This window comes from Leptodactylus fuscus, chromosome 8 (assembly GCF_031893055.1).
Source record: "Leptodactylus fuscus isolate aLepFus1 chromosome 8, aLepFus1.hap2, whole genome shotgun sequence".
NCBI classification, from domain to species: domain Eukaryota; kingdom Metazoa; phylum Chordata; class Amphibia; order Anura; family Leptodactylidae; genus Leptodactylus; species Leptodactylus fuscus.
This window is the reverse complement of record NC_134272.1, coordinates 67795255-67808935: the sequence shown is the minus strand read 5'-3', so window position 1 is coordinate 67808935 and position 13681 is coordinate 67795255. Positions and strand designations below refer to the sequence as shown.

The 13681-nt window shown below is 45.5% G+C and overlaps 1 protein-coding gene across 1 annotated transcript in view; it reads left to right on the top strand.

The window, feature by feature from the left end:
* Window positions 1–339: 339 nt before the first annotated feature.
* The window catches only part of AGPS (alkylglycerone phosphate synthase), a 149755-nt gene continuing 136413 nt past the window's right edge, over window positions 340–13681 (top strand). Inside the window, exon 1 of the mRNA XM_075284006.1 lies at window positions 340–600. Coding sequence (XP_075140107.1) covers window positions 452–600 — 149 coding nt within the window. The 5' untranslated portion in view covers window positions 340–451. The remainder of the gene's footprint in view (window positions 601–13681) is intronic.

The window sequence follows — 13681 nt, the reverse complement described above, 5'->3', positions numbered from 1 at the left end:
CACTGTGTGTATTATCCCTGTATGGTGACGTCACTGTGTACATTATTCTTGTACATTACTGTGCTTGCTGTGTATCCCCCATTACAGGTCTTCCTATGAGGCCCTATCGCCTCCCCCAGCCTCTGCCATACACCGCCAGCCATACAATAGCTATCTCTGACAGTCTATGTCCCGCCTTGCACGTTTCCCGCCGCCGTCCGGCCCACACCCCGCCTGTAACTACTAAATGTCAAAACAAGCCGGCGGCGGCCGCGTAGAGATCACGTGACGCCCGCGCCCCGCCCCCTTCCCATAGCAGGTGAACTAGGAAGCGAGGACCAGTGAGCGCAGGAGACAGCGGCGTTCTGTGGTTGCCTGGTGACGGCCCTCGCGCGGCGCATGATGGGAAGCCTCCGAGTGCCCACGCTGTGACCTCTCCCCTCGGCCCCCCTCCGCCTCACAACACGGAAGCATGGCGGCCGCCCAGGGATCCCCGGTGTCTGGCTGCTCACAGCGCCGGCTGAGAGTCATCTCCGGACACTTGCAGGCCGGGGCCGCCGCAGCAGCCCTCACTGCGAACGAGTGCAAGGCCCCGGCTGCTCCTTCCATCCCTAAGAAGCGGTAGGTGTGCTGGGCAGGGCAGGTGTGTGCGGGAGGGGGGCTGGGTGCGGTCTGTGGATGTGACAGGAGGGCAGTGGGCGCCGGGTAGCGGCATGCATGGCTCCAGGGCTCGGTGCCTGGCACTGACAACCTGTAGGATTCTTCCTGCCTGCAGACCTGTTGGTGCTTGTGTGGCTTGTGGTGGAAACTTTACACCTGCACTGGGTGGGCGCCGACCAGCATCACTCTACAGGAGACTACAACTCCCAGCATGCTGAGCTGGAGCTATCTCATGGCTGGGGGGATGATGGTTACTGACCCCCCCCCCTGTACTAGGTGGTACAAACCGTCTGGAGTTGTGACTCTCTGGTATACAGGCGGTGCTGTATACTGGTCACAGAGCATCTATATTACTGCAGGTGCATGTATACATATGTCTGTGAATGCTAGAGACCACCGCCTCACATCCGGGGGACTGTTTTGGCTTGTAGTGTAAAAGGACAGACCATATCAGACCTGTCATGCCACCACATGTGATGGATATGGTGGTGCTGAGAAGATCGTTCTGTTATGTATTACATAATGTGCTGTAATATCTATGAATTCTACCCAGGAGATGCAGGAGACCACCCACCCGCCGGACCCTCTAGCACTGACATGTGCAGAAGTAACACTATACTGCATGCTCTGCACTAAGTAACATAGTGATTCTGTAAGTAGATCCTGAGCGGGCACATTAGGCTGAGACCCACATTGCTGAAAAGCTGCTTTTTTTTTTTTTTTTGCAGATTTTTCTGCAGTTTTTTTTTTTTTAGCCAAAGCCAGGAGTGGATCGAGCAGAAGGGAGAAGTATAAGAACTTCCTATATATTTCCCATTCCTTATCCTTATGAAGCTACTAGTGACTTTGTCTACGAAAAAATCAACACAAAGTCTGCAACAAAAATAAGCAGTGTTTCCTTAACGTGGGGCTTTAATCTAAGACCGTATGTGGTGGAAAAGCTGAGTTATTTGTTGCATTTTTTTTCAGCCAAAGCCGAAAGTAACTTCATGTGGGAAATATAAAGGGAGCTCTTATACTTCACCCTTCTGCTAAACCCACTCATGGCTTTGGCTTAGCATAATGCTGCAAAATCTGCAACGACAGAAAAAGCAACATTTCTACAATGTGTAGCTTCAGCCTTAAGGAGGTTTAACCACCTTGGATGTTTATGGCATAACCATAAATTTCTGTGAGATTCACGGCCCATCCCAGGGACCCTTAGATGAGAATAAGGGCCCTCATTGGTGTGATGTCTGAGCACATGTGTGTCTTTCTCCATTCACATCTCTGGATGTTATAGATATTACTAAGCATGCTTGTCTTACTACTAGATGACTCTGCAGCGGAGGCGCTGGAACGTGTTTGATCTAGAGGTTGCCTTAGGCTGCATGCACATGGCTGAGTGTGCACGCCCAGGGGGGACCAATTTCATGGCAGAAAGCACTCTGATGACTTCCAAGTACCATCTGTCCTGCATGAACTTCAGTTATGGGTTCTGTTCTGATGCCACGAGCAGGATAAGACCTGCTCTATAACCATTGGGTATCGGATACGACTCAGCGGTGTGTTTCAGCCTACACTGTATGCTACCAGGCCACACCATGTATTGGAAGCCCCTATTCTACAGAGGCCCTTCCAACAGTCAGCCGAAGAGTGGAATGGGTTAATGGTGTGTCCTCTTTGTTGCCCATATGCTGAAATAGGGATATAGACAGGAGTTGTCCTTGCTTGACCCCGAATTATAATTTATCAATTAACTACCTGTTTTTGGCTCTCAGGGGATTGGCAGAAATGGCCAAGCACAGGTAGGTAATTGATAAATTGTGAATGGGGGTCAACCAAGGACAACTACCCTTTTTCAGCATATGGCCAACAAGTAAGAAGACTCCCCAATAACCCCTCGGCAGTGCATATGTGTACCTATTGCTCCACTCTCTTGATCAGCGAGGGTCCCAAAGTTAGGACCACCAGAAACGATCACCTATCCTTTAGATGGGATATAACCTATTACTCTGTGGTAACCCTTTTGATGATAACCCAATTGTAAGAGGTCATTGCAGCATTTGACAGATAGATATTGCTTTATCACTTTGCCCCCTTTGATCTCTGTCAGCTCCTTTAAATTCTCCTTTCTGAATATTTCACTTTTCTTGCGACGCCCTGATATTTTCTAGTCTAAATGCAGTATGACTAATATTTCTCAGTCACCGGTAAGGTGGACCTGTTCTGTGAGAAGGTTACACATGGGTGTGACTCCACAAGGGGATTTCGAGGAATGTACTCTAATTTTTTTTTTTTTAATTCTTTTTTTTTTAGCTGTTTTCACATAGCGTGAATAATTTTGGAGGCTCTGGCCTCACACTATGATCACACTGAATATGTAGTGAATATCACGTGCAGAATAAGAGGCATAGCCTGGAGACTTCTGGAAGGACGGGTTGTAGGAACTTTCTGCAGAACAATCAGTTTTACATGCAGAGGTGGAACAATCCGGGTATTATGCTCCTAGTCCTCGGTCCGGCTTAGACTGCATAGCTTCAGTTCTGTACCATCCTCGCCAGTGTGAAGCGGTGCCAGCCTCGTATATAAAGGCCTCTTTACAGTAGCAGGATTTTATCTCTATTTGCTAATGGTGCTTAGCAATGCTTCTGTGTATTTCTTTGAGATACAGTAAGGAGTGCACCTAAAATGCAGAACCCGCGTTGCGAATAGGCACGGTTTTTACAGTACCTGCAAAGTGGATGGGATTCTGGCTAATCCTAAAAAAATCTGCAGTGGAAATGCTGCGATTTCAAAAATCATTGTGTTTTTGTAAATCGCAGCATGTTATTTATATCTACGGGAATGCTGGCGTCTTACGTATGGGTATAATAGAGACAAAGTCTGTAGAGGGAAAACTCTGCAGCCTTTGCGTGCGTTCACATGATATAAAATTGAGCGTGATCTGGCACATATATGGCGTGTCAGAGTTTGAGCGCTCAAAAAGATCCCGTTGATTTCAATGGATTTACGAGCGTGTACGCGCAAAATTACGGGCGCAAAATAACGCGGGGTATACGCTCGTAACTCCCATTGAAATCAATGGGATCTTTTTGAGCGCTCAAACTCTGGCACGCCGTATACGTGCCAGATCACGCTCAATTTTACATCGTGTGAACGCACCCTTTCTGTGAAAAACGCTACGGAAAAATATGTGGTGCATTTCTGCAGCGTTTTTTGGCTGCGCCTCGCTACGTGGATAAAATATCATTCCTGTGCTGTGGTCAAACATGTCGGCAATATGTGCGGAAACCGACCTGCGGTGTGGATTTCACAAGTCTGTGGTGTGCTGATTTTTTTTTTTTTTTTCCTGTGGATTTTAACTGTTAAGTGCAAAGTTGAAATCTGCAGAAATAGGAAACGCAGAAACGCACTTAATTAGATCATTTTCAACAGTCAATATGTTACAGATTTTTTTTATTGCAGGAAAAACTCTTCCCGTATTATCTGTCTTCTGACACCTGACATGGCCACTGCCATAATTTCCTATCACATCTACGCTGGTGATTATCATTACCACCGCCTCTTATCACTCGCGCTGTATCAGTAATTGCTCACTGTGGTCATAAAACCTGATTGATGATTGTCTTGTGCCTGATGGAGAATATGGTGTACGGTATTTGTGCTGTGACGTCTCGCTGCCATTCTGTAAAATCCCTCTCTGAGGTGAATCGAGGACAGATCTGCAATGCTTGTTTGTGGGCTTTATATAAAGTGACTTATCGTTTCTTGGGACGAGCTTTGACTTTGGACCGAACAGCAAAGCTTTGATATGTAAGTCTCTGTTGCTGTTCCACTACATAGTAGTACTGTGATATTTTATTTATAAAGATACCTGTGGCGTACTGATATAGCAGGGAAGAGTTGGCTATGGGGATTGCTTGCTTAAACTATACATATATACATATATCCAATGGTCTGATCGATGGTGCAATGTGATTGTCTAAAAATTTTCAATATGGCTGATCAGAATTTTAGCTGACAGAAGACTGCTGTTGGCCATTCCTAAATATTGTGGTAATGGTGTGGTTTTTGATGGCCTAACCTCAGGCCTGGCATTCAGTATTTGATCAGTGTCAGGTTGACACTCAACTCCCACACCAATCATCTGTTCGGGACTGTTTCTGGGTCTGATACTACACAGTGTACTGATCCGGGAGCAGAGGGCTCTGTACATTGTATGGTGGCTGAGCCATGCTATTACCATATTTATAGCGTTCTTAAGACCTAGAACAGCTTGGCCCCTGGCGGGTAGATTCTAGATGCCCTCCCTGCCTGTAGATCCTTTTCACAGGACTGAGTAATGTTTTACCAGTTACATTTTTGGACGTGTTCCTTGTGGTTCTTTGTTGTAGACGTGAGTAACTTCCTTGTGCAGGAACTTGGGAAATGGCCTTTACCAACATCATGTATCCGATAAGATATACCGGTACATGGTCACATATCAGATCTTCTTTGATTCCTGAAGACTGTAGCAATGTTGTCTTCTCCAGAAACTTGTCTTCTGTTTGGGTTTCTGATGGTTTCCATTCCAACTATTCAGCTATAACAAGGGAGCTTAAAGCGGTCGCGCGATTTAGATCCAATGTGCCTTGTCAGAAAATATCTAAAATCACATGAGTCCTGTGAATTTAGCAATGCATTGAGTCGCACAAAGGTTGGAATTTAATGTGTTTGCAGATCTTGCAGATTTTATAAATGATCACAATATAACTATATTCTTTGACATTGTATGTAGTTTGCCATTGGTTTGTATTGATCCACAACTCAAAGGGGTAAAAGGGTTACCGAATTGAATAGCACATTGTGTACATCCATGCTAGACACACATGGTTTGAGGTGCAACCAATTTAATACCCCCCCTTTCTTTGCAAATTGTATGTGAAAACTGTTTTTTTAAAAAAGTGTATATATATATATATATTATTTTTTTTTTTTTTTTGGGCCACATGCATAAATGATTGATGGGAACTTGTCAGGTCAAGTTGGGACACTAAACTACCACCCACATGGGTCCGTATGTGTCCCAAATTACCCTGTTTTTAATCCATCCGTGCCTGTAATTAAAGGAAAAGTAATGAACCTTTATACTTGCCTAGAGATGAGTCTCATCGGACTCCTCTATGGTGCTCCTGGCGCCTGCGCAGATCTTCGGTGAAGCCAAGGACATGCAGCGCAGCTTCACCGCACATGAGCTGGAGGTACGGGTTATGTGCACTGAAACGCGAAGTGTATTCCTGTCTGCAGAGAACTGTGTCCGTGCAGGGAGTACAGCAGCAGGGTGCTTATAAAGATTTATTTTTTTATTTTTATTACAGGTACAAAAGCTTGACAATTCATGCCTCAGTGTTTGAGATATTCATTTACCAATCTGCAAATGAGCGGTCTGGAGCGCTGAGGGTCATTGTCAGGGATTCCTATTGAGTAGGACTGAGCTGCAAACAAGCCATGTGACTGAAGAACATTACATCACATGGCCCGTGAAGCAGTAGGGACTCTCAAGCAGTTGACCCGCAGGGTCAGGGGTGTCAGGGCCTTCCTTATCTGTAGTTGATGACCTGTCAAAAGGATTAAAAATGACGAGGAGGAGCCTAAGGCCTAAAGAACCCGACCGAGTGAGCGTGCAGCCCGAGGCTCTTCCAATGATTTGTTCTGTTCTTTTATAGGACATGCTCTATAAATATACGGTAGGAATGGAACGGAGCATCGGTGCACACGTTGCAAAGGCCTCAGGCTGCACACTCGGCCGTAAGCATGAGGCATAATAGGGAGCAAGGAAAACAGATTTATTTGAAAAATAAAATATATTACAAGTTTCTTATATTCAGCTGTACTAAGGTATACAAAACTGTTACTGGAGGTCCGCATTAAAGGGAATGTCTCACAATGCAAAGTGAAAAGTACCTTTCTTGTGCTCCACGTTCTACCTGACCACAGCCATACTGTGGGGGGGACTGGTGATGGTGGATGGATTCTATTCTCTTCAATGGGAGACCCACAGATAGCCGAGTACTATTTTTAGTTCTCTCTGGCGCTCCCATTGAAGTAAATGGGATCATCCACCATCACTGGTCCCAGCCACAGTCTGGGTGCGGTCAGGTGGAATGTAGTATATGGGATAGGTCCTTTTCACTTTGTGGGGCGACCCCTTTAAGTTCTTCCTATTCTTCATATTTTATTAGCTGTTTGCACAGTTCATTATATGAGCTTTTTACCCTTGGAAGGATCTGTGAGTGCAACATATTTTATCCTTAGGTTGTAGTACAGGTCTTTCCTTTTACGAGTGGTACAAATACATGATGTCGTCAGGTCATTTACCTACGGTCTCCTTCACACGAGTCTCGGCCATGAAACCTACTCTTTGTCTACTGGAATTACCAGCCTGACTGACTCGGTCATGTGGTCTTCGGCCCGGTTCATATCTGTGTTCAGTTTTCCATACGGGGAGTCTGCTTGGGACCCCCCAAATGGAAACCTATTCGCGTACAAGGAAACCCGTGGACCTCATAAACTATAATGGGGTCCGTGTGGTTTTCGCATGAAAAATGCAGAGAGAAAAGTGCTGCTGCTTCTCTGGTAGGGAAGTGTTTTGACAAGAGGCTCAGAATTGGGACAATATTGATAAGGATAAGGGGCCCCCTATTCTCCAGTCCTAGAGATGCAACATGTCACATATCCACAGTGACCAGTCACAGCCTTCTGCATCGCTTGCTGTGTTGAGTTGCATTGTGAGACGTCTTGTCTTTAGAAGTAGTCTAACATAGGAGCACTGAGAGCTCCCATAGCATTTAAGGAGGTCCCCTAAGCTGTTAGGGATCGATCTGTCAACAGGAGTGATGGCTATTTCTAGTATCAAACAGCTGAATTGTTTCTGCAATGCCAGAGTATAACACAGGCTATGGCCCGGGATCAGTGCCAGATACATAACATAATGGATGTGCAAAGCGACTTCACCTTATATGTATATAAACTTCACATCACTTTATATAGTCCACTTAGCAGATAACATTTATTGCATGTGCTAAAAACATGTATAGATATGTTATGGAGTCCTAATACCTCTTCTGACCCTCACCTATGACCTCACATCTAGCTATCTGCCCTCATGAGAGGCAGTAACCTCCAAATGTCTGTCTGTGGATGGCGGTCTCTTCCCTTTACGGGAGAATTTTTGGCTTCACTTTATACCCAGGCTATATATATCACTAGTTTTCAGGAGAACCAGCCATTGATCTCTAGGGAGCTTCCTTCTAAAATGTGGGGCTAGAGCAAGTTCTCCTTTTTCCTACATATTCCTGTCCCAGAAATCTTAGTAGGGCATGCATGCAAATTAAAGGGATTCTACCATTAAAATCGAAATATTTTCTCACTAACTCGTAGGAATAGCTTTAAGAAAGGCTATTCTTCTATCTTTAGATGTCTTCTCCGCGCCGCCATTCGGTATATAATCCGGTTTTTGCCAGTATGCAAATGAGTTCTCTCGCAGCACTGGGGGCGTCCACAATGCTACGAGAGAACTCTCTCCAGCGCCGCCTCCATCTTCTTCAGGAATGGGGTCTTCACACCTCTTCTTTTGGGCATTGGCTTCAAACTTCTAGGCCTCGGGCCAAGCCGACTGCGCATGCCCACCGGCCACAAGAAAATAGCTGCTTACACAGTATTGAAAATGGCCATTTTCTTGTGGCAAGGGCATGCGCAGTCTGCTTTGCCCAAGGCCTAGAAATTTGAAGCCAACCCCTGGAAGCAGATGTGTGAAGACACCGTTCCTGAAGAAGATGGAGGCGGCGCTTGAGAGTTCTCTCGCGGCATTGGGGACGCCCCCGATGCTGCGAGAGCACTCATTTGCATACCGGCAAAAAACGGGATTTTAACCGAACGGCAGCACGGAGAAGACATCTAAAGATAGGAGACGAATATCCTCTCTTAAGGCTATTCCTACATGTTACCCATTTGATTTTAATGGTAGAATCCCTTTAAAATGGATTTGTCAGTCCCCCTAGTTGTTTTTCATACTGATGATGTATCCACAACATAGGTAATTTTTCGTGTTGAAACCCTGTGCACCCCATTATAGTTGATGGGGTCCTTGAGTCTTCCCTTTCTAATTGGATCAGATTTCTGTTCTTCAGGTCCCCAAGTGAACCCGAAGAACGGAAAACCGAATTCTAGTGTGAACTGAGAATCCTGTCCGGGTTCAGAGCCGCCTCCAGTGATAGCAGTTGTTACATGTCAGCCGTATATTATAGTAAGATATTTACCTCTTATGTCACATCTCCTGTATCACTAGCATTTTTTATCTGCATACTTGCAGTATAGTGAGGGAAGGGGTTAACCAGCACTTTGGGGTTAGGCAATATGTGAGACTGCAGAGCATGCCAAGCTATTTTACTATGTATACACGTGTCGTATCTAGAATTTACATTGCTTGTATATGATGATCTATATACCCTATGGGGCTGTTGGATGAAAGCCTAATTGTGGTTCTTTTTTTCTTAAATACGCAAACTGCGCCTTTATTTGTCTAACCAGGTCAGATATACTATAGCTGGGTAAATGGGCGGCATATAGAAAAAATGTGAATTTGACACATTGTGTTCCTTGTGTTGGCCCCATACAGTAAAATAGACCCTACCAGTTGTCCCCCATTCAGAGTCCCCATCACGTCCCTCGTACAGAGGTGATTATTAGTACCGCACCTACCTCTCTGCGCCCCGGCCAGACTCCTCTCGCTCCAGACGCATTGCTGTGACGTGTCATGTGTGCCCGGGGCAAGAAAGCCCAGGGACCAGGGCAAGCCCGCTGCTCACAGCTTGTAGGTCACAGGCCACATTGCTAGAAGTCAGAAAGTGGTAGGGCAGGAATCTTATGGCTTCCTGCTCTACCAGTTTCAGAATCAGGTCTCCACAGTCCTGTGACCTGGATGTGTTTTTTTTTTTTTTTTTAACAACCAGTTTGGTATGATCGTCCATAAACTAATTTACAGTTTCCCTTTTTGTGGTCAAAATTACAGGTAAAAGATCAATAACTTTCTCGTACAATGCCTTGCAAAATAATTCATATCCCTTGAACCTTTTCACATTTTGTCACCTTACAACCACAAACTGAAATGTATTTTGAGATTGTAAGGGCTAGTTTACACGGGGGCAAGGAGGCGGATTTTGACAGTGGATTTTGCCTCAAAATCCGCCTCCATACAATGGTGGTCTATGGAGACCACTAGCATTCTTTTTTCTGCTAGCGGCATGTTGCTGCTAGCAGATAAAAGAAGCGAGCTTCCCTTTGTTCAGGCGGATTTTGCACTTCCGCCTAGCGGCAGCAACCTCCGGGGTCGGGCCATTCATTTTAGGGGGAAGCCATGACTGCGACGGTCGGGGTAGGCGGGCTTTGACCCGAGAGTGATGCGGCTCTCCGTGTCCCTCTCGGTGCCAAAATCCGCCCCCGCCTCCCCCCCCCCCCCTCCCCGTGTGAACCAGCCCTATAGGATAACCAACACAAAGTAGCAGATAATTGTGAAGTGGAAGAAAAATGATCCATGGTTGTCAAAATATTAATGAAATAAAAATCTGAAAAAGTGATGTATAATAATAATACTTTGAATATTCTTTGATCTGAACCATTTCCTTGTGGTTGTAAGGTGACAAAATTTGGGAAAGTTCAAGGGGTATGAATACTTTTGCAAGACACTGTAATTATATATATATATTTTTTTTTTTACTAAAACTTGCTATTACGTGTCCTACTTTTTCATACTACTGTAAGTGGATCCATAGGAAACTTGTCCTTACCCTCCTCCATTACTACATATTTTCTACGTTTGTGTCACCCGATGGTTAATATTTATGGTAGATAACATGTTGCCTTACTTATTTGCAAAGTAATAAAAGTGCCCTTCACTATAAGTTAGGTAAGCAATATAATCTCCTTGGATAAGATCAGAAATGTGGGGACTTGCTTGAAGGAATTTTGTCACAAGATTCTCTGGTAGTGTTACATATGTTACCAAAGCATTTCAAGGATACAGTATGTATAGGTGTTCTCCAGGATAACGTAATGGCTAAAATAGATGATATTTTTCTATTATTGGTATTTACCACTTAAAGAAGTACTCCAATGTATTCCTATGTGTTGTAGATGTCTCCTGCCTCCTGCTTGTATTAGGTTTCTCTCTGTGCTCTCTTAAAAGTATGAGGCATTTGTAACATTGAAAACCCATCATTGCTTCTGACATCCACGAACCACACTGGTAATGCAGGGAATAAGTGGCAAATAACCGTATCTGACAGCTGGGACCCCCTAAGACCGGTGACATCCTCCACGTGCTTCAGTGCATTTGTCACTGGAGCTCCATTCACTGTTAGGCTGAGTTCACACGTAGTTTTTTTGGTCAGGATTTTGAGGCCGGATTCGCCTCAAAATCCTGACTAAAAAGACGGCTCCCATTGAAATCAAGAAGCAAAGCAAAACAAGCGACATGCTCATTCTTCAGGCCGAGTCGCCTCGCGAATCTGCCTGAAGACTCTCCCTCCTCCTGACTAGGCCCACTCATTGAGCCTAATCCTGAGCGGAGTGCGCGACTGGATGCCGGTGCACTGGAATTGAGTTGCACTACCCGTTTTTTGGTCTGGAAACTGAGGTGGCCTGTGTGAATCCAACCTTAGGGTCTGTTCACGCGGCCGAAAATAAAAAGGAATTCCCTTCATTTTGCGCTGCTGGCATTTTTGCCGCGGTCTGTCTGCGACTGGATGCCAATGCAGTGCAACAGCATTCTGTCGCGGCATCCCGCTCCTTACTAGGCCCGGATGAATGGGCCTAATCAGGAGGGAGCCTCGAGTCGCGGAATCCACGGCAAGATTGAGTAGGCCGCTTCTTTTTTTTTTTTTCTCTACCTCTCATTGAAAACAATAGGAGTAGAATTCTGGGAGGAATCTGCTCTAGATTCAGGGGAGAAATCCGTGACAAATTCCTCCGTGTGAACTAACCTTTATGGTGCTATCGGGACAGCAGCCTTTGGCAGTGAATGGAGCACCAGTCAGGCATTTCAAAGGCGTTCCATTCACAAGATGGAGGCATGGGGGAATTTTGGTCTTGCGTTTTCCTCATGGCCTAGGGTCCTGGCCCCAAACTCTCATTGAACTGACACTTCTCCTGTATCCTATAAGCCTCCTTCATGGCCCAAACCCTTTACATCATCTTCTGAGGTTCCAAGGGATGCTCAGGATGTCGTTGGTATTGAGCAATCCCCTTGAGGAGACTTGATAGCATCTCCTACTTTAGTTTACTAACTCGTACAGCTGCCCAGAAAAAGTCAATTTTGTTTTGGAGACAGAGTGAGTGGAAGCAAATATGATGACCCCAGTCACTGCGATCTACTGTCAAGTACTGTGGTTCCAGGTCTGACAGGTAGTAGAGAATATTTATAGTTAATCTAACCGTGAAGTACTTAAGGCCATGATGTTTGGCTTTACGCCTGGAGTCTCGTTTTCCTGGCATCGACACTTACAGTAAACAGGACAGGCCAGCCACATTCCAGGCTTGATCCGCTCATCTGATGCTCAGACGCCTGTCAGGAAGGAAGCTTTCCTGACTACTGAAAGTGAAATGCACAGCAAGCCTTCATTTTATGGCGTTAATCCATTTACTGAGGCAAGTAAAGATCTTAAAGGAACAGGCTATTTATTGTTACACCTGTATTCCTTTTACAGGGGGCTTCCATTTGGCATTTTAATTCTTTGGTTATTGTTATATGGAATATGTATGTCTGTTATGATAAATGGGATGTCCCAGCAGGACAGCATCTGCGTGTATGCGGTCAGGGTATTGTGGGAACTCAGAGCTGATCAGCTGTAAGATTAAGGGCTCGTTCATACAGGGCAAGAGGGGGCGGGTTCTGACGCCGAATCCACCTCAAATTCCGCCCCCTCACAATAGAGGTCTGTGTAGACTACTACCTTCCTTTTTTCCGTGAGTGGTATGTTCTGGCTCACGGGAAAAAAGAAGCGAGCTGCCCATTCCTCAGGTGGATTCCGCGGCTGAGTCAGCCCTGGCGTCCACCTTGCGACAGCACCGTCCGGACTCGGCCCATTCATTTGAGCCTGCTCCAGAGGGGAGAATCAGGACCAAAATACGCATCAGAATCAGGACAAAAATACGCCATTCCATGCCCCATGTGAACTAGCCCTAAGGGTAAGTTCACACAGAGTTTTTTTAGCTCAGATTTTGACGCAAAATCCAGGTCAAAAAATCTCCTCCCATTGAATTCAGTGGGAGCCGGTCATTTCCTTTTTCCGCAAACGCTGTTTTAAAACACCGCTCCCGGAAAAAAGAAGAGACCTGCCCTATTTTGACGCCGATTCCGCAGTGGTAACCACCACAGCATCCGTGTCAAGATAGTCCCTCCGGAGTAGGCCCATTCATTTGCGCCTAATCTGGAGCAGAAAGCCGCAACAGGTGGATATTGGTCTGGATTCTGACGCAGTTACTTGCATCAAAATCCAATTAAAAAAACTGTGTGAACTTAACCTAAGCCCCGATATAGTGAGTCACAGCCAAAAAGCATGGCAGAAACACATTGCGCTTTTTTCTGCGATGCTTTTCACAGAAAGTGTTTTTCTCTGTGGACATTCTGCCCCTATTATACCTGTCCCGAAAGCACCAGCTTTTTTTTGCAATGTGTGAATGGAATTAGCCAAGTACAGTAAAACACCCTGGTTATCCCAATGTGGGGCTCAGACCTAAAAGGGTATTGTGGAATTTATTAATTGCAGACCATTCTTATGAGTAGTAGTCAATTGTAGAGCAACTGTTGTCCAACACCCAGGGCCTGCGCAGATCAGCTGTTTGAAGCAGCAACGACACTCCCAGACCAACGCCTCATAGGCCATGTGACCTCACGTTCATTGTCTGATGAATGTAACCTTTTCACTACTCAGTCCCATTCAAGTGAATTAGTAGACCTTCGATCCCAAGCCGAGTCGCAGCACAAATGCGCAAGGGAGGCCACAGCATCCAAACAGATGATCGG